Below are 26,702 nucleotides of genomic sequence, written 5' to 3'. Positions count from 1 at the left end.
TATGAGAAAAAAAATTAAACTACATAAGAATTTTATTATAAATAGGAATTAAGTAAAAGTTATTGAATATGTCATGATTTTTGTAGTGTCAAATAAAAACATTTAACATCATAAATTAAATATATATATATATTTATGTAAGAATTATTATATATGTTTTAACCAAAAATATTATAAAATATTTTAATTCCTATGAATAAAGTGTGTGAAATAAAATAAAGAACAAAAAATAATATAATATTACCAAAAACTGACTTCAAAAAAATTGTATAGTATTTAAAAAAATTCCATAATACGAAATAATTATAAAGAAAAGAAAAATTGAAAAAAAATAATATATTGCAAAACAAATTATTTCTAAAATATATAAGCAACAAATTAATGTAACAATAATAAACTTAAGTGAAAAAAAAAGAAAAAATTTAAATAAAAACAAAATAAATGAGTGGATAAAATAAGAAATAATTTCTTTTTTTTATTATTCTTGGTTATTTGCTATAAATGATCTTATTCTATATATTTCTTTTTTTTTATTAATTTCTAATATTAAAAATTATTATTTCAAAAAAGTTTATTAGGTGTTAAAACAAAAACTGGAGATAAATTTACTTGGAGTTGTTTCTGACAGTTTCTATTTAGTGATACTACATCTTTTAAATATAGAAATAAACAATGTGGAAAATATTTTAAATATTTATGTTTGTTTTTTATGATGTAATGCTGAAAAAAAATATACTTATCTTTTATTTTATCATAATTTTTATTATCCTCTTTATTTTCAAGATATTTTTTCAAGCAATTATATTTATAGTTAAAAAATGGAAAAGTACATATATATTTGTTAACTTTTTTAAAATAAAGATTAAAAAAGAATAATGATTGTAGAGTATATACAATCCATTTAAAATGACAAAAGTGAGGTCTTATTATATTATTTTTTTTTATATATAAAGGAATACAATAGTAATCTTCTGAGTATATATTTTTATCTAATAAATAAAAATCATTTAAAGGCACTAGTTCTTCTTTGTATGTTATCAATAATAGTATATATTCAATGTTTTTCAAATTTTTGTCAATTTCGCTTTCAAATAATGATATATGTTTTAAATTTGATTTTTTTTTAACTTTGTTAATCAGTAATTTTATTTTTAAAAATTTTTTAACACATTCTTCTTTTATGAATAATATAAAATTTTTTTTTTTATTTATATTATTACCTATATAAATATAATTAAAATCGTGTGTTAGATCATTAACTTTATGCTCACTTTTTTTAATTAAATTAAATCCATATTTCTCTTCAATGTTCAATATATCGTCATAATTTTTGTTGAAATTTTTTTCTAGAAATTCACTTTGAATATTATTCTTTATTTTGCAATTATGGTTCAGAGAATTATTTATAGGATTATAAAATTGGACTAGTTTATTTGTATTATTAATGGATGAATTACAATTGTTTGTGACTATATTATTATTTTTTATAAAAGTATCTTCTTTTAATTTCTCTTTAATTATTTTCTCCATTTCATTTTTTTGGATTAACTTTTCTGCTAAATTATTTATAAATTCTTTTTTTTTTATATTTTGCTCTATTTCATCGAAATTATCACTTTTTATATTTTTATTTACATTATGAATATTCTTATGTAATTTTTTTTCAAGTGATTCATCTTCATTTTCATCAGTAGTATCCTCTTCTTTGCTTTCAACTTCACTTAAATTATCTTCAAAAAAAAATTCAAACCATTTGTAGAAATCATCAACATGCTTTTTACTGTCGTCATTTATAATTCTATATGCAACTGGTGACAACTGAATATCTTTAAAAAATTCTGAAGAACTATTTTCGTAGAAATTTTTTTTTCCTTTTCCATCAACATAATTATTATATTGAGGATCTACATCTGATGATATAAACGTATCTTTTTCAAAATAAGAATCAATGTTTTCCTTAAATACTGTTTTATGTTCATTTTTTTTATTTTCATACGATTTATTGCATTTTCTTCTATGCTTCTCTGATAATTCTATTTTTTCCATTATATAATTTTTGAAAAAATGATCAAATTCTGAATTTAAATCATTAAATATATTTGTAATGTTTTTTTTTTTTTTTGTATCAAAAGTTGTAATTTCATTTGTTAATTTAATATTTAATGGAGAATTATCTGAAGTAGTTTCATGTGAATTTTCATTACTTATTTCATCAAAATATATAAAAGAATTTTCTGAATTATTCTTTTTTTTATTTTTAATAAAAGGAGATATATGGGGAGAAAAAATAGGATAAATATAAAAAATGTTTTTAAAAATATTATTTTCTATATTAAAAAAATGGTAAATTAACTTCTGAAATTCATTATATTGATTACTGTTAATTTTTAAATCATATAAATTATGTAAATATGAAATATTTTTATATTTTAGTACAAACAGATCATATATTCTTAAGCACTCATCGTCTATTATTTCTTCTTCATTTTTTTCATCAGATGAAATATTATAATCACTAAATTTTTCACTAATTAATAATTCTAATATACCATTTCCATACTTATCATAAAGTTTTCTCTTTTTATCATTAATTAGTATATCATATGATAATTTTAATTCTAAAAATTCTTTTATACTTCCTCCTTTATCAGGATGATGAACTTTTATTTTATCCTTATATGATTTTTTTATCTCTTCTTTACTACAATTATATGAAACGTCTAAGTAACTATATAAAGACTTCCATATTTTATAATTTTTTTTTAGATAGATATTAATATCCTTTAAATAAGAATTTTCATTATTATCTTTTTTATCATATATATTATCATCAAAGGCATAATTTCCATTAAAATGATAAGGTGTATTATTATCAAAATTTTTAAAATCATAATTTATGTTATTCATTTTTGTATTTTTATAATCTAAGTTTTTTTTTCTATTAATATTATCTTTGTTATCCAAATTCACATAATCATTCTTTTCATTTACAATATTTTTAGTAGATAAGTCATCTTCATTATCATCTGTAATTATTTTATCTTTATTGATATCATTTATAAAGAATTTTTTGTTGTTTATAAAAAAATTTTTACTCAGACTATTAATAGAAAAAGAATTATATGGTTCTATAAAATTTTTTGGTTTTACTTTTATACCAGCATTATTATCTTCACTTTTTTCTGAAATTTCTTTATCATAATATATTTGATTAATTCCTGTGTTATTATTTCTATTAATATTTTTTTGCATATCTAAGTTATTGTTTGTATCATTTGAGTTAAAAGTATCTTTACACAAGTTTTCATTAAAATTTTCTTTTTTTTTATTTATATCCTTTATTGGAATTGAAACTTCATTATTATTGCTTATGCTTTTTTCATTACTTCTTTTTTTATTTGGAGAACATACGAATCTAATAAAATCATATTTATTTAGTGAATTTCTATTAATCAGTGCATTTTTACTTTTACTATTAAAATTATAGTTTTCTTTACTTATTTTTACAAAACTTTTTTCTTGTAAATTTATATTATCTTTAATTATTTTCTTTGGTGTGTTATCAAAATTATTGTTATAGAAATAAAATTCTTCATTTGGTATTATTTTTTTGTTGAAACTTAAGTTTGTTGAATTTTTGTTTTCATTATTATTTTTAAAAGTTTTACAGCATTTTGTATGTAAAGTTGAATGTAAAGATGGAGGTGGTGTAATAGATTCTTCATTTATGTGAAATAATATTTCATTTGCTTTATCAGTATTGTTCAAAGATGGTGATAAGCTATTTTTTCTATGAATTTTTTCCTTTTTTCTTTTTTTAAGTACATTTCCCTTTGTATAATAAGTATCAAAAATTTGTTCATAAATTTTATTGTTTTCTATGTTATATAGTTCTTTAATTTTATTTACATTGAAATAATTTGAGCTTTTACTTAAACTATTATTACAAATGAATTCGTTTTTCTTAAAATCAAAATTTTCTATGTTAGTTTTTTTTTTCATGTTCTATTTATATATATATATATATATATTCTGATGTCTATAAAATTAACATTTCAGTAGATTGCAATTTTTTTTTTTTTTAGCAATTTTATTAAAATAAATTACACAAATGTTTATTTTCAAAGTAAAAAAGTTTTTACAAGTAAAACTTTTTGATTTTTTTTTTTTTTTTTTAATTGTAGTTTTGCATAATTTTTTTTTTTTTTTTTCAATTGAGTATTATTAGTCATCATTATTTAATAAAATATAAAAACTATCAATTAATAGATTACTAATATTTTTTTCCTTTGTTTTTAATTTGTGACTTTTTAAAACACAAGATCATTAAAATCATTTTATTTTTATGATTAAGTATTATTAGTTAAAGATTTTAGATAGTAAGGAATACAAATTTAATTTTTAGGTTATTGGTAAATGCTTTAATGTATTGAGCAATTATAACATTTAAAATATCAAATGATATGCTTTATTTCATTATATGTATATGATTTAATATTTTATAATTTTCATAGCTTAAAATTTTGTTACTATATTTAATGAAATGTTATATATAAATAAAATATTTATTTTTATTCAACTTAATTCAATATTGAATAAAAATTCATTTTTTAAAAGATTACGTAAAATAATTTATATAAATTATATTTTTAAATGGTAAAATAAGGATATGATAAAAACAAAAAATAAAAATAATTTTAACTAAAAAAAAAAAAAAAAAAAAAAGATGATATAAATTATAAATAAATCAAATAAGTCTTAGAAATTATATAAAATAAATGTAATAAATTTTAAATAAATATATTATTGGAAAAAAGTACATTTCGTGTCCGTGAAGATATGATCTCCAAAATTTTCTTTTTTTTAGAAAAATTTATATATATATATATGAATAAATACTAGATTTTGTTGAAATGAAATATTAAAATAATAAAAAAAAAAAATTTAAATTTCCTTAATATATAAATTTTTTTAAAAATTTTTTATAAAAGACTGAATTTCTCTATATTATATCAAGAAACAGATGAAGTAATGTGACTATTTTCCATTATAAATTTTTTACTAGAATTATAGATTTCATTAATTTCATTATATATATACTTTCCACAACATTTTATATCATCAGCATCTTCTTCTATTTGTTCTTTATTTTGATTATAGAATTCTTGTATAATTATCCATACTTTGCTTATTTGCTCAATAACCTTTAAATAACGTTTTTTATATTTCAAAAAATTTAATTTTTTTTGATTATCATATATATCATTAGATAATTTTTCGTCATTAAGATTATTTAAATCACTATTCTTAATATTATCATCATTTATTATTTCTTTTTCTTCTATATTTGTATCTATTTTTGATAGATTATTAACCAAGCTCTTTTTTTCTAAAAGTAAATTAATTTTCTCTATGTAAAATTTTAATAAAGAGTTTAATAAAAATAGTTTGTCTTTTAAATAATTTGAGTGTTGAATAATCACTTGCTTTAAAGGTTTTTTAATTTTATTACACTTTATAATTAATTCTTCTGTATTTATATAATCGCTTTTTTCATATACTCTTAAAATTTCATCAGATATATTATGTAAGTTTGAAATATATAATTTCCTTTCCTGGTGCATATGTTTTGCTTTACTTGTATTTGATAATTTATTTAAATAATTATCTTCTGTTTCATTTAAATCTTTTTTATATGATGATAATGTTGATATTACTTTTGATAATTCTTTATTTTTTATATTTATTTCTTTGCATATTAATTCATATTCATTGTACAATTCATTTTTTCTTTTTATTAATTTATCAATAGAGGATTTCATTTGATTTATCTCTTCTTGTTTTTTATTTATGTTATTTGTTAGTAAATTTAATTCTTTAACGTAAACATTTTCTAAATGCGATTTTGATCCTTCAGCATCATTAAGGGTTATTTCACAATCTTTTTTACAAACATCCATTATTTTTTTTAATTCTTCCAATTTAACTTTAATTTCAACTTTTCTTTCTTCTCTATTTCTGGTTGCTAATAATAAGATCTTTTGTACTGTTTTATGTAACTCTATTAATTTTAATGAAGCTAAGATTTTTATTTGTTGCATTTTATTACTCTCTATAATTTCTTTTTCATTTGATAAAGATTCTAACTTATTCTCTTTTTTTGAATTTTCAACATAATCTTTGTTATTCGCATCTGCATCAAAAACTTCATATATTTTTTCTTCATTCATTTTAATTGATTTTTCTTCATTCATTTCAAATTGATTTCCTTTACTTAATATAAATTCTTTTTCTCTATTCATTTCATATTCTTTCTCCTGATTAAATATATTTCTTTCATCATTTTGCCTTTTTTCTTCTTCATCCACTTTTTCAAGATGAAAAGAATTTAAATCATTTAAATCATTTTCTAAATCTATAAAAGAACCACTAGTGTTAGGAGTATAGTTATTAAAAAAAATTAATTTATTCAAATTAATATTTTGAGAATTATATGCTTGTATTCTACTTTTTAAGCAAACGACTTCAGATGAAATTATTTTTCTTAAGTTGGTTAAATAAATGTCTAAGTAATCGTATTTAATAATACTTAATAATTCTAAAAATAATTCTTTATGATTATCGAATAATTTATCAGTAGTTAATATAACAAATAAAATGTCTTTATGCAATTTTTCGTTTCCAATTAAGCAATGCTTAAACATTGTCAAAATAGTAGTTCTAGGATTTTCTAAATCTTCTTTTTCTATTGGGCCTACTAAAGATAATCTAATATTTCTTTTTTCCAATATTAAACTAATGGATTTTTCTAAAATATTACTTTTTAAAAAAATTTCCTTGAAGTTATATCCATAATGATCATCGTAAATATTATTCATTAAATTATCTTTATTTTTTTCATGTAGTGAATTATTATTAATTTTAAAATTATTATTTTTTTTTTCTAAAGGATTTTTTTCGATTAGCAAATGTTCTTTTTTATCTATCATTGAAAAATCATCTTCATTTTCATTTGATTTTTTTTGAAGTTGTAGATTATCATTATTATCGTTTGAAGAAATGGGTGTTATAGTGGAATTTTCATTTATATTGGTGTTTGCCTCTTTTTTTAATTTTATTGTATTATTTTCATCATTTTCATTTTTCAATTCCATTATATTGTTAATAAAGGTATCTTTTACATCGATTGATAATCCTTTTTCATTATTCTTATTTTGAGATTTAAAATATCTTATACAATCACTTTTTTCAGATTGACATATGTTATATATCCATTTCTTATATGTACTTATTAATGCTTCTGCTGTATCAATTTGTTGTAACTCGTAATTTAATAACACTTCTAATTCTTCAGTAGTTGTAGGTTTTATTAAACCAAAAACTTCTTTTGCTTTTATTGCCTGAACGCTAACATGTAGCCTTACCTCATCAGCTTTACTTTTTACTTTATTGTATGTTTCGGAGATAAATTTTCCAAACATTTTTTTTACTTATGGATATTTTTATTTTATTTTACATAAAGAAAAAAAAATTCTGAAGATAAAAAATAAAAAAAAAAAGTATTTTGGAACTAAAAATACTTACATTAATATCCAGAAAGGTTTTTAATGAATTAATATGTGTAATATACAGAATATTTGATAAGCATATATTCGCTATTTAAAAAAAAAAAATGTATATTTATATAAACTAATGAAATCCTTTAACTACAAATGTATTTCATATAAAAAGGATAAGGTTTTATATGAAATACTTTTTACTGTAAGCAAAAAAAAAAAAAAAAATACTAAAATAATTTTAAAACAATATACATAATAATCTTATTAAAAAATAAAAAATGTATTTTAGAAGTTATGTTTAAAATTAATTTTGCAAAGTTTCTTTTTTTTCATATCTTAATTATTTATATATGGTTCAGTAGTAATAATAATAAAAAGGATATAAAAAAATTGGAAAAAATCAAAAAATTTTATCGTATCTTTAATTATAAATTGTAACGTATGAACTAAAAAAATCTAAATTTATGTTTGATTATTTTTAAGATATATTTTTACGTTATTTAAAAGAAAAAGGAAAAGGAAAAGAAAAAGAAAAAGGAAAAGAGAAAGAAAAAAAGTAATATATAAAGGATAATAGAGGAAATAACAATATTTTTGAACATCTATTAATTTTTTTGATAATGCAAAATAATAAATGAAAATAAAATATAGCAAAAACCTTCATATTTAATATGATCCCCCCTCCCCAAAAAAAAAAAAAAAGATTGTTTCATTAAGATACAATTTATTTTTATTTAACATAATTTAATAAAATAATTCAAATAACTTAGAATAACACAAAAATGAAGTATTTTTATGTTAGCTAAAAAGAAATAAAAGAATAAAAAAAAAAAATTTTAAATAAAGAAAAATATAGGCATTATCAATTTTTTTTTATACTTTTTTTTTGATAAATTTGATGAAAAACTTTTAATGTAACTTTTTTTTCAATATAAATAGAAATATTCTTTCATCTTTTATTTAAAAAAAAAAATAATTATTAAAAAGAAAAAAAAGTTGTAATCTAAAATAACACATAAAGGATAAGAATCTTAAAAATTAAAAAGGAAAAAATAAAAAAAGATAAGCCACAAACAAAAATATATATTAAAAAAAAATTAACATTTGAGAAATAATTTTTAACAATTTTTTTTTAAATAAAATGCAACAAATTATATTCATTCAAAAAATAAAAAATAGTAAGATATAGGAAGCCTAATTCTTTTATCACATCTTTATAAAATAGGAAAATAATTAAAATAGACATATCTACATTTTTAAAAATAAGTATATTTTAATTACTATGAAAAATTTAAACTAAGGAATAAATGGAAAATATTTATTTTAAAATGAAATAAAAAAATAAAATGAAGAATGAAAAGTATTTAAAAATAAAAAAAATAAGAACAGAAGAATAATTAAAAACCACTTTTTATTTGATTTACTAGATATCTAAAAAATGAAATAATTTTTTTTTTTAAATTATCTTTTGTTTCAGAATTCGTAAGAATATTTGTTTCTAATCTTGTATTTTTTTTTGTATTTTTTTCATTATCTGAATTTTCTTGTTTTATAATATTTGACTGCTTATATAGATTTTCTAGTTCTTTATCTTTTTTACCTTTTTCATCTTTTTCTTTTTCTACTTCTTTTTCTTTGATTTTATTAAATTTAACTATATTTTGACCTATAATTGTAAAATTTTGCTTTTTTGTTTTTTTATTGCTTTCTGTATTTTGTTGATTTTCAATTAGGTTAACTTTATTTTTTGACGCAGAACTACTCTTTAAGATATTTTCTTTTTTTCCTTTTATAACTTTTGAAGTACCATTTCCTTTTTTTCTTTTAACAGAAAAAGAGTTTTTTTTGAGTTCATTTTTCATAAGAAAAAAAAAATGATCAAAATATATATTTGAATTATAATTGCAGTTATAAATTTCTATTTTTTTCCCTAATTTGTTTAAATGCTTTGAAAAATAATCAAAAGTAAATTCATCAACGTTTTTTTGAAAAATTAAATATAAAAATATGTCTATTGTTTTTTTGGATGGATATTCTCTGTTAAAAACTTCATTGACAAGAAATCTACTGTACGATCTATTATGTTGTTTAAAAATATCATTTAAATCTAGATTTTGCAATCTTTCAAGAAATTTTTTTTTTTTATCATTTACTAGTTCCCCATTTAATGAAATTTTGTTATCACTTGTTAGCTCATTTTCTAATTCATTGTATAAGTTATGTAGGAAGACATTTTCTTTATTTTTATTATTTTCTATCATTTTAGTTAAAAACAATTTTAAATTATGAATATTGTGTCTAATTATGTTAATATTATTTAAGCATTTCTCTATAACTACGTTATAAAAATTATATTCTGTGATATTTTCATTTTGATTAATTGGCCATTTAAATTTTAGTTCACATATCCTTTCATAAAAGACATTTTTATTAATTTTTTCGTTATTAAAAACATATTTCCATTTTTTAGAATTCTTACTATCATTAGTATAAATATATTTACTATATGGCTCTTTATAAAAATTAAATTGTTCTACTGTATTGGGGTAGTAATGCTCTGCTATTCTACCAAACAATAAAATTATATTTTTTAAGTCTTCATTTAATTTATGTTCTTTTTCATTAACATCAATTTTTTTGTAGATATTATTAAAATATATAAAACTTGTATATTTACTTTTTTTCTTTCTATTTATGTATAATTCATAATATTTCTTCCCCTTACAATTAAAAATGTTTTTATTTTTCAAAGTATTTTTGTTGCATAAAATTATAAGTGATTTTATGAAAAAAAAAAATAGTAAAAGATAAATATGCTTATACCGAATATTTGATTTTACAAAAAACATTTTGACTTTTTAACACTTAAAAAAAAATAATAAATTCGCTAATTCTTATACTATTTTCCTTATCCTCTAACATTACATCAGTAATATTTTTTTTTTTTTTAAATCATCTTAATCTATTATTTTTTCTTAATAATAATATATCATATAAATAATTTATAACTTGTTTTTTAGTAAATGGGAGTTGCACTTTTCATTTTGAATTTTTTTTTATTATTTGAAATAACAAAATTATATACGATCTTATTTTATTCTAAATATTACAATTTTCTAAATTTACGTTTTTAAGTATTGAAGATATTATCAAATTTAATCTTGGTCATTTGATGTACAAAAAAAAAAAAAATACTATCTTTTTCCCTTTAATATTTTGGTTTTTTATGTAGAATAATATATTTTTTGTAACTATAGCATATATATAATTATTAATTTATATTGGATTGAAAAACCAAAGATATTTTCATACTAAATAATTTAAAAGAATAATAAAATAAATTATTTTTTAATTTGTATATTTGTAAATAAAATATATAAAAACGTTCGATGCTTAATTAGTGTTTCAATTTACAATTAATGAAAAATGAAATTATTTTACAATATTTAAATTTTTAAATATATATAAAGTTTTTATTTTATTTTATTTTTTTTTTTTGCTTTGTTTTTTTTTAAATTTGAGAAGAATGAAAAGAGAAATATTGCATAATATTATTCTTAAAATGTAAAGTTCCTAATAATAAGGTTATTTTTTCGTTAGTCATATTTAACTTTTTTTTCCTTTCTCTATTTAAAAGAAAATATTAGTTTGAATTATGTTTAATACCAAGAAGAAAAAAAAAAATTAGTAATATTAATAAAAATTATTAATGAGGAATATTAATGCTAATAAAAAAAAATAATTGTAATAATAAGAGATTAAATTTATACTATGTATAAATTTTTTAAAGAAATCATATTTTATTTTTGAAAAGAAACAAAGTAATTATGGGAAATAAAATACCTTTTAAAATATTTGAAGGTGATGATACAAAAAAAAGTATTAATAATGTATGTAAAAATGAAGAAGAAAGAAAAAAAGGTGTAGCCAGTTTTTTACAAGAGCATTTATCAATAAACAGTAGCAATATGGAATATAAAAATATAGAAAATGATGATCATATGAATAATGAAAAGAATACTCAAGAATATATAGAAAATAATGAAAATGCTGAAATAGAAAAAATAAAAAAACAAAATTTTTATTTATTTGATGAAAGTTTAAATTCAAATAATATTAAGCATCCATGCCATGCTCAATGGTTTTTATTTTGGGTTTTTGCATCTTACTTAAATGATAAATTTTCAGAATCGGAAAAAGAATATGTTAATTCCTTTTATTCTTATTTTCCTGATCAATGTATTGAAGGAAAAGGAAAAAATTGTTTTACTGAATTTATAAAAATATATCCTATTAGGTAAAAATTATAATAATATTAGTATTTAGTTCAAACATATTTCATTTATTATTTTTATTTTTATTTTATTTATATTTTATTTTTTATAAACATACATAAATTAAAAAGGGCCGAAACTAAGGAAGAATTAATGATGTGGCTACAAATGTGTGAAAATTATTGTAGAAAAAAAGCAGATTTACCTCTGAAAATTTTTAAGTACAACTTAATATTTAAAAAAAAATTAAAAGAACTTTCTTTTTATTGCTTCTTAAAAATAATATTGCATTTTATATTATTTTTGTAACTTGCTTTATTTTTAAATATTATTTTATATTTGCTTATATGATTATATTATTTTTTTTTTTTTGTTAGTTACAACAAATTATTAAAAAGGTGGAGATATGATGATGAATATGTTTAATTACAAAAGAAAATAAAAATTTTTTTTTAATTGATATTTTATTATGTTTTCTTAATTTTTTTTAAAATTTGTTAGTTTTCAATATAATAATTAGGATTAAAAAATGAAAAAAATATTATTTTTTAGTGTTCAATTTAAAAATTTAAAAATTTGTATTTTTATGAACATCCAAACATTAATTTTTTGCTTTTGAAAAAAAAATTGTAACAGAAGGATTAAAATATACAAAAATTATAAACCCTTTTAGGAACTATTTTATTTTACTTTACTTTCTTCTATAACGTGGACTTCTAAAAAAAAAAAAAAATACACATATGTATAGATAAAGATAATTTATTAAATAGAATTCTTGACATAAATTTATATACTATTAATTTTTTAACCTATCTATGGGTGAATTTCTGTAACGTCTTCTTTCACTATTAGATGCACTAGAAGATTTTCTATTTTTTTCATATCTCTTTTTCTTTTTGCTTTCATCTCTTGAATATCCTTTTTCGTCATCGCTGCTTCTATTATTTCTTTTGTAATATTCATTTTTTTTATGATATCTGTTATCATTTGATCTCCTATCATAATTTCTATAATCACTATATCTATTTCTTCCATATTTATCATAATTTCTGTAGGAATTATCTCTAGAACCAAAATTTTTTATACGTTCTTTGTTATATGGATTTGCTCTAACAAAAAAAAAATATATATATATATGTAATATATGAAAAAAAAAAATTTTAAAGAACTATTATATAATTTACATAATAATTATATATATAATATGAATATTATTAAGAATCAATCAAATTAAAATTATACATTATAAAAAAGTTCTAGAAAATAAATATATATAGCAATCATAGTATAAAAATAATAAATTTTAAAAATACTGATGAAGTATATAGTTTTTTTGTTATTTTAATTCACCTTCTAGATTCATATCTTCTCCTATCATATGATCTGTCATATTTTTTTCCATAAAAATCATGTCGTATACCATTTCTTTTCACCATATCTTAATAATAAGTGATTAAAAAAAAAAAAAAGTAATGAAAATATATTAAAAAATATAAATGAAAAAATAAAAAATACTTTGAACTCCTTTATATTCTCCTGGTGTTGGTTCATGTGGTTCATTTCTTTTTGCTATTTCAACGTTTATAATTCTCCCTATTATTAAAAAAATTTTATTATTTTTGTTCGTGATGTTTTTGTTCAAAATTATGAGATATGATTTATAAATGCATCCAAGCATTTACTTATACATATTTGTTTTAGAAAAGTGATTATATACATTAATTTTTTTTTCAATTTTTATTATAAACTTATATATATATATTAATGAAATAATTGGTATGAAATTTATTCCATATATGAAAAAAAACATTTTTTTATTTTTATTTTTTCTGTTAAATTGCTAATCGTGTTAAGAATCATATTACTGCATATTGATTTAAATTAGCATTTTTGGTATATAATGAATATATTTAACGTTAGCAATGAACATTATTAGCATGAAATTAAAAAAATAATAGAAATCATTCGTCTATAAATGTGATACTGAATAATATATTATAACTAATTTCCAAATCAAGAATAATCTTAACACATCAATATTTTTTTTGTATTATTTTCTATTTTGAAAAAAAATTTTTGTTTACATTTTTTTTTTCTGTTAATTTTTTTTTCTGATAATTCTATTATACATATACATATATAAATATATAAATATATATATATATATATATATATATATATATATATATATATANATATATATTATTATTATTATTATTATTATTATTATTATTATTATTATTATTATTATTAGTATTAGTATTAGTATTAGTATTATTATTATTATTATTATTAGTATTAGTATTAGTATTAGTATTAGTATTAGTATTAGTATTAGTATTAGTATTAGTATTATTAGTATTAGTATTAGTATTAACCTTCTACTTCCATCTTATTCGCTTTACTCAAAGCATTATGAGCTTCATGAGATGAGTTAAAAGTGACAAATCCAAAGTTTCTTGATTCTCTGTTTATATTAATGAGGAACATAATTATTATTATTTATTATGATTTTAAAATACGTCAATACATTAAATCATAAAGTATCTTTTATATTTACTATAAAATATGTAGTTTTTATAAAATTGTATGAATAGTTACCTAGTAATTGGATTGCTGATAACATAGCATTTTTCTATATTACCAAATTTTTCAAAAATATCTTGAAGCCTTGCTGTTGTTATTTTCGAACTTAAATTAGATACATACAATGTTGATCCTTTAATATATAAAAAAAAAAAAAAAAACGTTAAGTAAAAATTAAGATTTATGTAAATATTTCTTAAATATAAAATAAGCTATGAAAAAAATAAAAAATATATATTCCACAGAAGTTCTTTATTATTTTATCTTTTATTAAACTCATTATTATTTTCAATTAAGATATATGTGAATTTAATTAAAAATAAAAATATGTATTATTAAGAAGAGTGATTAATGTATCAATTATAAATAGTAAAGAAAATTTAAGATATCTAAATCACATCATAACATTTTTTTAAAAATAATTTAATAAGTATAATATATCATTAATCACAAAAATGTAATTAAATTCTTATATATATGTTTATATTTCTTTAATTTATTAGTTACCATCATTCTTATGATTGCGATCTTCTGATTCCTTTTTGGCATCTTTAAAATTCATCTTTTTTTTAATTTATTCATAAAAAATAAAATATAAATGCTTTATACTTTATGATTTATAAAATATATGGGAAAAAACAAAATAAAAGGAGGAAAAAAAAAAATTAAAAGGTATGTAAGGAGTTTTTAAAAATATGGAAAAAAAAAAAGCAAAATTTAAATTTAAACTAATATATACACTAAATAGAGCTTTATTCCATAATTATTATTAAATACATTACTCTTGTCCTATATATAATTTATTTTTTTAAAAATTTGTAATGTAATTTTCTTAAAAAAAAATTTTATTTTTTTATTAGCATTTAATTTTTAAAATGATAAAGTAGATAATAAAAATTAAAAAAATTTAAGATAATGAAGAAAAAAAATAAAATTATTCTTGTTAAAAAAAATTGGTTTTCATTAGTCATTACTTGGATTTTATTTTTCAATTTGATTAAATCAACTTTATTTTTTTTTTACATTTAAACTGATTATTACATTTATTTATTTAAAATTTTTTATTTATATTTATTTATTTTTTTTTTTTACATTTATTTATAATTTAATTTTTAATTATTATTAACGTTTTTTTTTTTTTTTTTAAATGTTAATGGATTTTTTTTTTTTATTGTTTTTAAATATTTAAATCTTTGTAATATAATCCATTAAAATGAAAAAGAGATATTTTTTATAATAAAAAAAAAAATATATTATAGCTTCATATGTAATAGTTTTTGTTTTCTAAATACTTAAAATCTTATTAATTTTCTATTATAAAAAATAACAAAATCTTTTTAGAGTAGTGTAATCATTTTTTCAGGAATTGAAAGGAAATATAATAATTTACTTAAAACTTTTATGTTTATCTTAGTATTTTTTACAATGTATAATAGTTAAATATAAAAGAAAAATTTTAACATTATATCTATATTTTTATCTTAGTATCTTCTATTATTTTATTTAGTAAATAAATTAGGTGGAAATTTTTTTTTATAAACATTTATAACTATATATATATAAAGTTATTAATAATTTCTTTGATTCATTTAATATTTTTGTGTAATTATATAAATATCATAAAGAATAAATGAAGAATTTCAAAAAGTAAAATTAAAAAATTATTTTTTTTATTATTTTTAATCCATGAAAAAAATCGATAATATATAAATATAACATTATAAGGAATATTAAATTGTGAAAAAGTTCTTAAATTCTAAAGAATATCTTTAGTATGAAATTATTTTTATTACATGAAAATTTATTATATTTTTAAACTATAATGGATACAATATGCTATTTTATATATTATTATAATTTTCAATAATCACAATAAAACATAATAAATAAATGTATTCAAATTTTTTTTTTTCCTCCAAGAACTAATTCTTACAACTTTTATTTATTCAAAATAAATCCATATTATGATAACTTGGAACAGCTTATAAGTTAGCTTTGCATTTTCCTAAGAATTATTTTAAAGTTATCATAACACGAGAATTAAATATTTAAATACGTTTTGTTTTTTTTTATTTTTGTTTCATTATCAAAAATTCTAAATTTTATTTAATTTTTAAAGGATTTATAGATTTTAAATTGAAACTTATTAAATAAATGTTGCTTAAATTATATGTCCATATATATATATGCATCTAGTCATTTTAAAATGTATTAATAAATAGAAAAAATTAAAAAAAATTTCAAAAGATTTTCAGATTTCCAGATTTCCAGATTTCCTAATTTTTTTTTTTTTAACATATAATTAAAATAAAATAGGCAACAACAAAAAGTGTATTCATAAAGATAATTCGGGAAAGTATGGTAAAATTGTTTGAACAATTTATTATTAATTCCTTATTTTTTAATTTAAAATATCACAATTATCTGTATATTTAAAAAATATGAAGTAATGATTATAATTAAAATTATTCAAAAAGAAAAAAAAAAAAAAAAATTAAGCAATAATAAATACATCATACTAAAAAGGATAAAATATATATTTTTTGTTGAAAAAAAATGTACATATACATAGATATAATAAAATTTTTTCTATTTATAACCATTTGTAGAATGCTTTTTAATTTTTCTAAAATTCAATAATAATAAAAAATTTTACTAAATATATAATTATGCATGTTATACGAATATTAAAAAATTCCTTTTTAAAATTTAAAACAGTTTACATTATTTTATAATTTACTGGAAGTTAATATAAAAGACAGAACAAATTGGTTTTTTATTTTGAATATAATATACGTAAAAGGTTAATGTACTATTATTAAATACAAATGAAATAATATATAAAATAGATACAATAAATTTTTTAGATACTTTTGTAGAAGGAAAAAGGTAGAGATTAGGAAAAATATATGCTTCATTAATATTAAAATATTGAAAATATAATTTAGTGAAAAAACATTACAAAATTGGAAATATTTTATTAAAATACTATGAAAAACTCATTATACTTAATTTTAATATGCATCGTAGTCGACTAAATGATTGTATACATAATCTGAAATATTACAATTTAAAATTTCTATGCTTAGTCTGATTACTATTAAATTCCATTTCAAAATAATTCATAGTTTATATATAATTTAATATTTTAACTTAAATATTGAAATAAAAAAAGGATATTTCATAAATTATAAAATATTTAAAATTAAAACGTTTTACATATCCTTAGATTATATTTTTATGAGTGAATTTTTCATAAAATAAAAATAACAATTTATTACATTTATAGATACAAAGAATTTACCTTGAAAACATTTATTTTAATGTTTTTTACTTTATGTTGTTTTTTTATAAGGCAATAATTTTTAAATTCAAAAAATATTCTTTGCATTAACTGACACATGCTATTATTGTATGCTTAAATTTAATATCATATAAAAAAAAAAAATTTCATTATTTTTTCATTTAATTTAATATCTTTTATAATATTACAGAAAATAGAAGATTCCGTTATGCCATTTATGAAATATACAGAAAGTATGTGATTATATAAATTTTTTGAATTTTTTTCCTAATTGCATGATAGGACATTTGAATAATAAAAAATAAATAAAAACCAAACAAAATAAAAAGAGAATGCTTATATATAATTGAAAAAATAATAAAAAAAAAATAAAATTATATAGATAAGCATATAAATTAGCTTACAAAATTTTATTATTTATATTTTTCAATACATAAACTTCGTAATGTTCAAATTTTTTACAAAAAGTGCCAATATTGTTTTATTTATGCTATTTTTGAAGAAAAATTATATTACATATATATATTAAAATAGTTCATTTTTTTTTTCTTTACTCATAATATATGCCAAAAATATCTAACAATAATTTAATTTAATTTCTCTATGAAGTACATATTTGAGTCATTTATTTGACAATTTTTCATATTACGTAATGAAAACCCTATAATATGAAGCTATTTTTAACAATTAGACGTGTTTTATATTTAAAATCGTTATATTTTTTTTTAAAAAGAAAACTAAAGAATGTCATAAATTAAGATTTTTTTTAGTAAAACATATATGGTTTTTAAGTTGTTTCATTAAAATAAAGTTCATATTAAAATACAATCATTTATATTGAACGACTTAAAATCTAAAAATATAATTAATATTTTCTTGTATTTTGAAATTAAAAAATTTGATATATTTTACGTATTATTACTCAAAAAAAATAAAGAAAAAAAAATTCTCTTATATATCAAAAAAAATACTTCTTTATTAATCTACAATATTTAATATTAACTTACAAAGTATTGACTCAATTATTTATTATTCTTTAAAAGCGTTTTACAAAATTTGGGATAAATATATTTATAAAGATTTATAACTATAAATATAATTTTATTAATTTTTATTAAACTTTCACAGATGGTTTTGCATATAAGAAAAAGAAATTACAAATGATTTTATAAACATTAAAATGGAAAATTGTTTATATTTTAAATTATTTTTGTAAGTAAAATTAAAAATAAAAATAAAAAAACATAAACAAAAAATTTGTGTTTGTATTTTTAAAAAGATAAAAATAATTTCTAAATTATAATTATTTAAATATATACATATAATATCATAGTTGTTTGAGGATATTTTCTATAAGCTTTAGTAAATTTAATTCTTTAAAAAAAAAATATATATATATTTTATATAAATATACGCATGGATTTAAGCCATATCTGTATATAAAATAAAAAATATTATGTATTAATATATTATGCAATTATTATATACATAAAAATTTTATTTTAACATTTATGATTATCTATATGATTTTTTTAAAAATATTAAAAATATTTACAAAAGTATTTATTTTTTTTTTCAATTTATAATTAACATTACAATATATATTATAATAGCAAGTATAAAATTTAAAAATGTTCTTAAAGAAAAGCTAATGCAAACCTTTAAGTCCTTATCATATATGTAATTTTGATCACAAATACAACCTAAATAATCCTTTTTTGATGAATTATTGCATTTCCCATTATCACAAATTATGTTATTAAGAGTACAAATGTTTATATTAGAAACATCAAAGATGTTATGTCCAATCTTTTCTCCTTTCCTATTTAAGCAAAAGCATTTAGGTTTTTTAAGGTCACTAAAACATTCAATTCTAAGACAAACTGATTCTTCTATGTTATCTATTTTTTCGGAAGTTTCATTCTTATCTTTTTTTTCTTCAGTATGTAAACTATCTGTTTCTTTTTCTTCTTCAGTATGTAAACTACCTGTTTCTTTTTCTTCTTCAGTATGTAAACTACCTGTTTCTTTTTCTTCTTCAGTATGTAAACTATCTGATTCTTTTTCTTCTTTTTTTCTCTTAATTATTAATATGCTCTTATCATCGTCAAGGAAAAAAAATCCAGGAGGATTCTTTTTATTATTATTGAATAGAAATCCATCAGTTGAAGGCATAGATGTATTATATACTTTAGAAGGAGTAATTTCATTTTCATTAAATTGAGTATTATGTCTTATTTCTTCATGCCTCTTGCATTCATTTTTATTTTTATCAAAATAATAGTTATCAAAACAAGAACAAAATGGTTCTCCATTTACTTTAAGTGTACATAAACCTCCTCTACATGTGAAATTTTCACATTTATTTGTAGTTATATTATCATCATTTGTATCATATTTTAGTAAGCATTTGCATTCACTGAAAGTGTATTGATTATAATTTAAGCATTTTGTGTGTGCATTCTTATATGCTTCATCTGTAGTAATATATGGTGTATCTTTTTTACAACACATACATTTTATGTTTTCATTTATGTATAATTCCTTATTACATTCATGCTTTGTTTTATCATTTTCATTATTGCAAGGAAGTTCTTTGGAAAAATCTTCCTCAGAAGCTATGCCTATCCCAACAGTTTCAAATATATATTTTTCAATGTAAGAACATTTATTTTTATTTAAACATAATTCAGTATTATTCTTACTTATTTCTATATGAGAATCAATGATTTTACATTGTTCGTTTATATAGTAAGTACTGTTACAGGTTTCCTGATTTTTACTTGTAATAATCAAATGTCTTGAATGCGACTCATAAATAATTTTAAAATCTGTATCTTCTGGTTCTGTTAAATTTGAAGCTATTAAGCTGCATAATAATAATTTAAAAAAAAAAAAGAATGTTAATATCCACAATATAATGGGAGGCATTTATACGGGGAATTAAAAGCAAACAAATCAAATTTAAAGAAATTTATTTAAAAAAATAATAAAAAAAAATTAACTCAAAATAAAAGAGATAAAATTATTTATATGGGAGAAAAAAAAATTAAAGAGGGTGAATGACAATTATAAAAAATACTCTGGTATAATATTCAAAAAAATTGTTATTATTTTAAAAAAAAAAAAAAAAAAATTGTTTTTAAATGTTCATAAAAAATAATGAATAACCCATATATGGTTATTGTTTGGCAGATATTTTTATTTTGATGAATCTGTTACAATAATGAAATGAATAATAAAATTTATGTTTCAACATTTTGAGAAAAAGTAAAACAATATAAGTAAAAATGGAAGCTCAATAGGTGCAGATAGAATATGATATAATATAAATTTTTTTAATTTTAAAGTCAGAATTGTTTCTCTACAAAATATTTAGAAATATATAGTAAATCAAACATATGTAGCTAATTCATCATAATAATTCGTAAGAAAATTTTAACACTATCTTTTCAAAATTGACTTATAAAGAGTTTCACTTTTAAGTTTCCTTAATAATTTTTTAATAATTCGTCAATCTAAATAATTTAGCAATAGAGTGATTATTATTATTTTTTTTTTTTTTTTGTTCACCTCAAGCATTGTTGTAGTGTATAAATTTTTAACAAATATTCTATAGTAATGTTAATTAAGAGGTGATTATTTAAAAATTATTTTTTATATACATAGTAATATACTAAGTTGTTCTTTCTACACTTCTGTAATGAATTCAGAAATTATGCTTTATTATCAGTTAAATATCATATTTATGTACTTTCTCTTAAATATTAGAATAATTCGATGTACAAAATGAATTTTATTTTTATATTCCTAATCACCCAATAGTTGATATTTTATTGATAAAATACTACATGGTTTAATTTTTAAAAAATATTTTGCAATAAAATTCTGCTTATATAGTGGATTATGATTTTATTAAAATTAACTTTCTATATAAGTATTTTATATTTTTTTTTTTTTTGTAGCGTTAAAATTTAAAAAGTAGGATATAAAAGTGATTTTTTAGAGATCTATAATTACAAAATATATGTTTTAAAATTACTTAAGAAATTTAAAGATATAATAAAATAAAAAAAGGTAAAATAATAAAAAAATAAGAGATTGAATCTTAATAAAATTTAATAATTTTTTTTCTATATTTTTCAACCATTAACATAGTAAATATTGATATGATCCATTGATAATTATTATAATATGGTTTTTTTTATCAAATTATATCAATTAATTAGAGAGAAAAAAAATTTTTTTTATGAGAAAATAATTATTAAATATTAAAGGATGATTTGTTTTATTTTTCTACTTTTCATTTTAATTTATTAAATTAACAAACTAGTTAAAAAAAGAGTTACCAACATTTTTTTTATGATATTAAGATACTACTTAGATGTACACAAAAGAACAAATAGGTGCATGTGCATAGCATTCATATATATTTAAATACTAGATAAATGTGAGGGTTTTTAAAAGCCTAAATTATAAAATAAATATGTTTTTTAAATTAATTTTTAAATATTAGAATCTTTTTTTATTGTAATCAAAGATAAAAATTTTAAGAGCAAATAAAAAAAATTTTTTTACTTGATATTTATGAATTAGGTGATGAATTATTTCTATATTATAAAAAAAGTAAAACTATCAAATAGTAATATTTTTATTTTTTGCATTTTATTATCTTAATTTTTTTTTTTTTAAGTTGTGATGACTCAATAAATAATATCATCCATAAGTATAGCATATAATTAACGATTAAATTTGCAATCTTTGGATTCATTATGAAGTGAGAAACATACGATTAAGTAAATCATACTACTTTTAAATTGTATTCTATAAAAATATCATAATGTATTGAGAAGTAGAGAAACTTAAATATGTTTGCTAACATATTTGAATTTAATAAATTAATGTTCTAAAAGAAAAAAATAGTGCTAAGATAAAATTCCTATTGATTATCTGATTTTAATGAAAATTCTTTGGAAATATATTTCATTTAGTTTATAGTTTTTTAAGTAAAAGTGAATATACTAAAATTATCTAAAGTTGAAGTATGTAAGATAATAAAGCTTTTTTTACAAAAACTTATTCATATTTTATAGAATTATTAATGTATACATACATAACTAATAGTTAGAAGTTGCAAAATTAAGCTAACTAAATTTGTATTCAAGGGTCAAAATGGAAAATTTTTACAAGTGAAAAAGTTCATTAATTCTAATAAGAAGACTAATGCTTCAGAATCCACAATTTCATTTATTAAAGATTTGAAGTTATATGTTTATAATTTCTTATTGTTTGATGAACCAAATAATTTAATATAATTAGATCTATGAAATTATTCTAAAAAAATAACTAAGAACAATATGAAAAGTAAAATACTAATAGTTATACTAAAAAAATAACATTTTTATATATGTTATGATATAAATTATGGAATTAGATAAAAAACAAGGAATTCTGATTGCATATTATCAAATGTAGAAATGTATTCTATAAACATAATATATAATCGATATACTAATAATAATTTAGAAAGTTGATTAATAAATAGTATTATCGACTTATTCTAAATGATAGCACAAAATAAATAATAAATTAATACTCATTTGTGCATGTATTGCATGCTAAGAGAATATATACATTAAAAAACATACACTACATTGTGCAACTTTAAATAACATGAACGTAGGAAAAAAAAACTTGCAAAATAGCAAAAAAGAGAAAAAGTAATAATTTTTCTTTTTTGAAGAATAATTTTTTTAATTTGGCGTGTTACGCAAAAAAAAAAAAAAAAAAAGGTTAAAAAAATTAATGTAAAAATATGAGGGTATATAAATAATAAATTTTGTTTAGTTTTTCTTTTTATATTTTCTTAAAAAAAAATATATAATTTTTTTTATGTGATATATATTCTTTAGTTCGTAATAATAACTTTGTAGTGTTTATATTAACTCAAACGATAAATAAACTTTAAAGTTGATATTATCTATTAGAAATAATTAATAATTAATAATTTATTTTAACTGATATTATAACAAATAAAACCATTAGGAATTACTATGCATGCTTTTTATTAATTTGTTTGTTCAGTGATGTACAGAATTGTTTGAACAAACAATTTAATAAAACTATAAAGAATTTCCCTGCAAATATGAAATTCATATTCCGTTTCGTATTATTATGATATTGTATATGTATTTCTAGAATATAAATTTAATTTACCAGGATTCGTAATGTGGAGAGATAATTTTTCTATTCATTATAAACATGAAGACCATACACAGCATAAAACTGTAGTAATGATTTAGTATTTGTGCTATATAATAGCATGTTTGAAAAGAAACGTAGGTAAAACAAAATGCTGAAGAAAATTTAAATATATTTCTAGTATCATTTCTATAGTAATAGATAAAGAAAATTGTTACAAATTATTTAGTTTGCCAATTTATAAATAATAATAGATTTAAGCTTAATAGAAATCAGACAACATCTAAACCAAAAGTATTTGATATTATTTCATTACATATTATGAATCCCACATTATAGAAAAGAAATAATATTTTATACGGGTAAAATTAATAATTATTTATATTGTATGGTAATGGGTGTAGCAGAGAAATATCCTATTGCTTCAGAAACATTAATATATTTGGAAAAATATAAGTTCCTATTTTTTGTTTTCCCAAATGAATTTAATTTTATTTAATAGGATTGATATGAATCAGGAATTTCAAAATTATATAATTAAACAATTGAAAATAAAATTTTATATTACTAGAGCAAATTAACTTCAAGGAAATGTTATCAATGAAAATTTTCACAAATGTCTAGATTATATACTTAAAATAGTTTTTGAGGAAAAGAGTTTTTTTTGAATAAATGGTACAAGCTTCTATACTAATTTATACCCTTAACAGTGTCATAGAAGAGATATATTTTTTGTGTTTATAATTGGCTGTAAATATATCGAGATTTTTCGGAAATATTACCAAAAAATCTCTTGAAATGATAATTATTTATTTGAATTACTTGTCGAAGAAAGCATATAAAGATTTAAATAAATTTAAAGAGAAAATAAATATGAATACATAATTATCAAAGTAAGTATTATTTTATCTTATGAACTATTTGAATACGAAAGAAATAAAATGAAACCTTATAGTTATAATATACAATACAATCCTCTTTGTCTGCTCTAATGAATGAGTAAAATTAAAAATAAAAATTTAAAAACCATATCTTTTTATTATGTAGGTAAAGAAATTTATATCAACCTTGTGCACATTAAATTGTCGGGTAATGCAATCAAACATATTTGCAAGTCTCAACTTAAAGGCTTAATCCATATAACAGATAAAAGAAGAAGGATAATAATTGCTTCTTCAGCATGGAAGCTTAAGGATTATGTTGATACTTATGAAAGGAGTAATATTTCTTCTTTATCTACAAATAACTAAAAAAATAAAAGTATAAATAGAGACAAATGATCTTTAAATTATTAAGAAAGCCAAGGAAGCATTTTATTTACAGGATCATTCTTTTATTTCTTAATAAATGGAGTAACATGTTTAACAACAAAATTCATTAACCTTTTTCAAAATCTTAGGAAAATATTAAAGGATGTAAAATAAAATATGCTCTATTATTATCACATCTTAATGCATTAAACCGATAGATACCTAAAGAAGTCTCGATGAGGCAAGAAATAAGTTATTTTTTATTTTTATGATAGAAATCAAGATTTTATTTTTTTTTTTTGTAAATGAAAATTTTAAAGATGACTACAATTAGAGTAAGGGAAATTTAAGTAATCTTAGAAATTGAGAAAGAAAAATTTTTTTTTACTCTGAATAATAGAAAAAAAAGCTTATAATATAATTTAATAAATCGATTATAATATAATTTTTATCTTTTTAAAATAATATTTAAAGAAGATTTTGTAGGAAAATACAAGTATGTATTTACTAAATGCACGATTGATACTACATAGTTGAATTATAATTTTGGAAACTTTTACATTTTAATAAATTTAACATATTTTAGACAAAAATTGTTCTTTATTAAAAACTTATAGTTGAAAATTGAGAAAAATAATCATAAAAAAATGATGTTTTATGTCTTAAGTGAAAATAATAAGTATAAATATATTATATATATTAACTCAGGAAGTGTGAAATTAAAAAAAGGTATCAAAAGCAAATAAAAGAATAATTTAAACTTGTATCCATAAATAAATGTTAAGAATAATATATTAACATATTTCAAAAAATAAAATGGATGCCTTAAGTATAATTATAAAAATTTTAAAAGTTATAATTGTCAATTTATGATTATTATCTTAATAATAATTTACATATATATACTTTGAAGAAAGTTCAAATATGACATTTTTGTATTATACTTAATTGCTATTTTGAGTTAGGTGATAATTAGAATTAATCGTTAACGTTTTATATATATATATAAAAAAAAAAAAATAATTAAATATTAAAAACATGCCAAAGTATGTATTTTTTTAAAAAGAATAAAAGAGGGTTAAATATTATAGTAAATATTAATACATGAAATATTTTTAAATTTAAAGATGTTAAATAAATACATATATCATGTAGATTTGAAAAGAAGGTAATAAGGAAGGATAGTCTTAACTAGTAAAAGTACTTATAAGAAATGAAATTAATGCATCAAAAAGATATCTGACGTTTAGAACAAAAATAAGTCAAAGCTATTAATGAAGAACAAAATTGTTCTAAAAATAGTAAAATCATGAACTAATTCTTAAAAAATAGCCCATGTCTTCTTAAATTTAATTGCTGAATTGTTTTTATTCTTTAAGGAAATGATTGTCTCAATTTAAAAATCTTTAATATTTACAGTAGTTTAATTATGAAACTATACATAATTAGGTAGTTTGTATAATTTAAATTACATAATAAATTAATTTTAATAATAATAAATATAAGGATATCCAAAAACCCTAAAAAA

The 26,702-nt window shown here is 18.0% G+C and overlaps 6 protein-coding genes across 6 annotated transcripts, besides 1 other annotated feature; 1 reads left to right on the top strand and 5 right to left on the bottom strand.

Annotated features, from left to right (window-relative positions):
* Positions 1-561: 561 nt before the first annotated feature.
* Positions 562-4,002, bottom strand: PRELSG_0800600 (DnaJ protein, putative; the record flags this gene model as incomplete). The annotated part of the gene is made up of 1 exon (XM_028676058.1): positions 562-4,002. The coding sequence occupies one exon, from the start codon at positions 4,000-4,002 to the stop codon at positions 562-564; it is 3,441 nt and encodes a 1,146-aa protein (XP_028532585.1).
* A 1,010-nt stretch (positions 4,003-5,012) lies between these two features.
* PRELSG_0800500 (conserved Plasmodium protein, unknown function) lies at positions 5,013-7,481 on the bottom strand (the record flags this gene model as incomplete). The annotated part of the gene is made up of 1 exon (XM_028676057.1): positions 5,013-7,481. The coding sequence occupies one exon, from the start codon at positions 7,479-7,481 to the stop codon at positions 5,013-5,015; it is 2,469 nt and encodes an 822-aa protein (XP_028532584.1).
* A 1,475-nt stretch (positions 7,482-8,956) lies between these two features.
* Positions 8,957-10,408, bottom strand: PRELSG_0800400 (conserved Plasmodium protein, unknown function; the record flags this gene model as incomplete). The annotated part of the gene is made up of 1 exon (XM_028676055.1): positions 8,957-10,408. One exon carries the CDS (start codon positions 10,406-10,408, stop codon positions 8,957-8,959), a length of 1,452 nt encoding a protein of 483 aa, XP_028532583.1.
* A 978-nt stretch (positions 10,409-11,386) lies between these two features.
* PRELSG_0800300 (conserved Plasmodium protein, unknown function) lies at positions 11,387-12,259 on the top strand (the record flags this gene model as incomplete). Its single annotated transcript, XM_028676054.1, has 3 exons — positions 11,387-11,856; positions 11,965-12,054; positions 12,211-12,259. 3 exons carry the CDS (start codon positions 11,387-11,389, stop codon positions 12,257-12,259), a joined length of 609 nt encoding a protein of 202 aa, XP_028532582.1.
* Positions 12,260-12,524: 265 nt separating this feature from the next.
* On the bottom strand, positions 12,525-14,981 carry PRELSG_0800200 (RNA-binding protein, putative; the record flags this gene model as incomplete). The annotated part of the gene is made up of 7 exons (XM_028676053.1): positions 12,525-12,549; positions 12,643-12,942; positions 13,184-13,271; positions 13,349-13,426; positions 14,212-14,300; positions 14,435-14,552; positions 14,927-14,981. The coding sequence occupies 7 exons, from the start codon at positions 14,979-14,981 to the stop codon at positions 12,525-12,527; spliced, it is 753 nt and encodes a 250-aa protein (XP_028532581.1).
* Positions 14,982-19,298: 4,317 nt separating this feature from the next.
* Positions 19,299-20,654, bottom strand: PRELSG_0800100 (conserved Plasmodium protein, unknown function; the record flags this gene model as incomplete). Its single annotated transcript, XM_028676052.1, has 1 exon — positions 19,299-20,654. The coding sequence occupies one exon, from the start codon at positions 20,652-20,654 to the stop codon at positions 19,299-19,301; it is 1,356 nt and encodes a 451-aa protein (XP_028532580.1).
* A 3,283-nt stretch (positions 20,655-23,937) lies between these two features.
* Positions 23,938-25,150: a repeat region.
* Positions 25,151-26,702: the final 1,552 nt, after the last annotated feature.

The sequence above is a fragment of the Plasmodium relictum genome (assembly GCF_900005765.1).
Source record: "Plasmodium relictum strain SGS1 genome assembly, chromosome: 8".
Lineage (NCBI taxonomy): Eukaryota > Apicomplexa > Aconoidasida > Haemosporida > Plasmodiidae > Plasmodium > Plasmodium relictum.
Note: the sequence above shows the minus strand (reverse complement) of the source record. Positions and strands in the feature narration are given on the sequence as shown.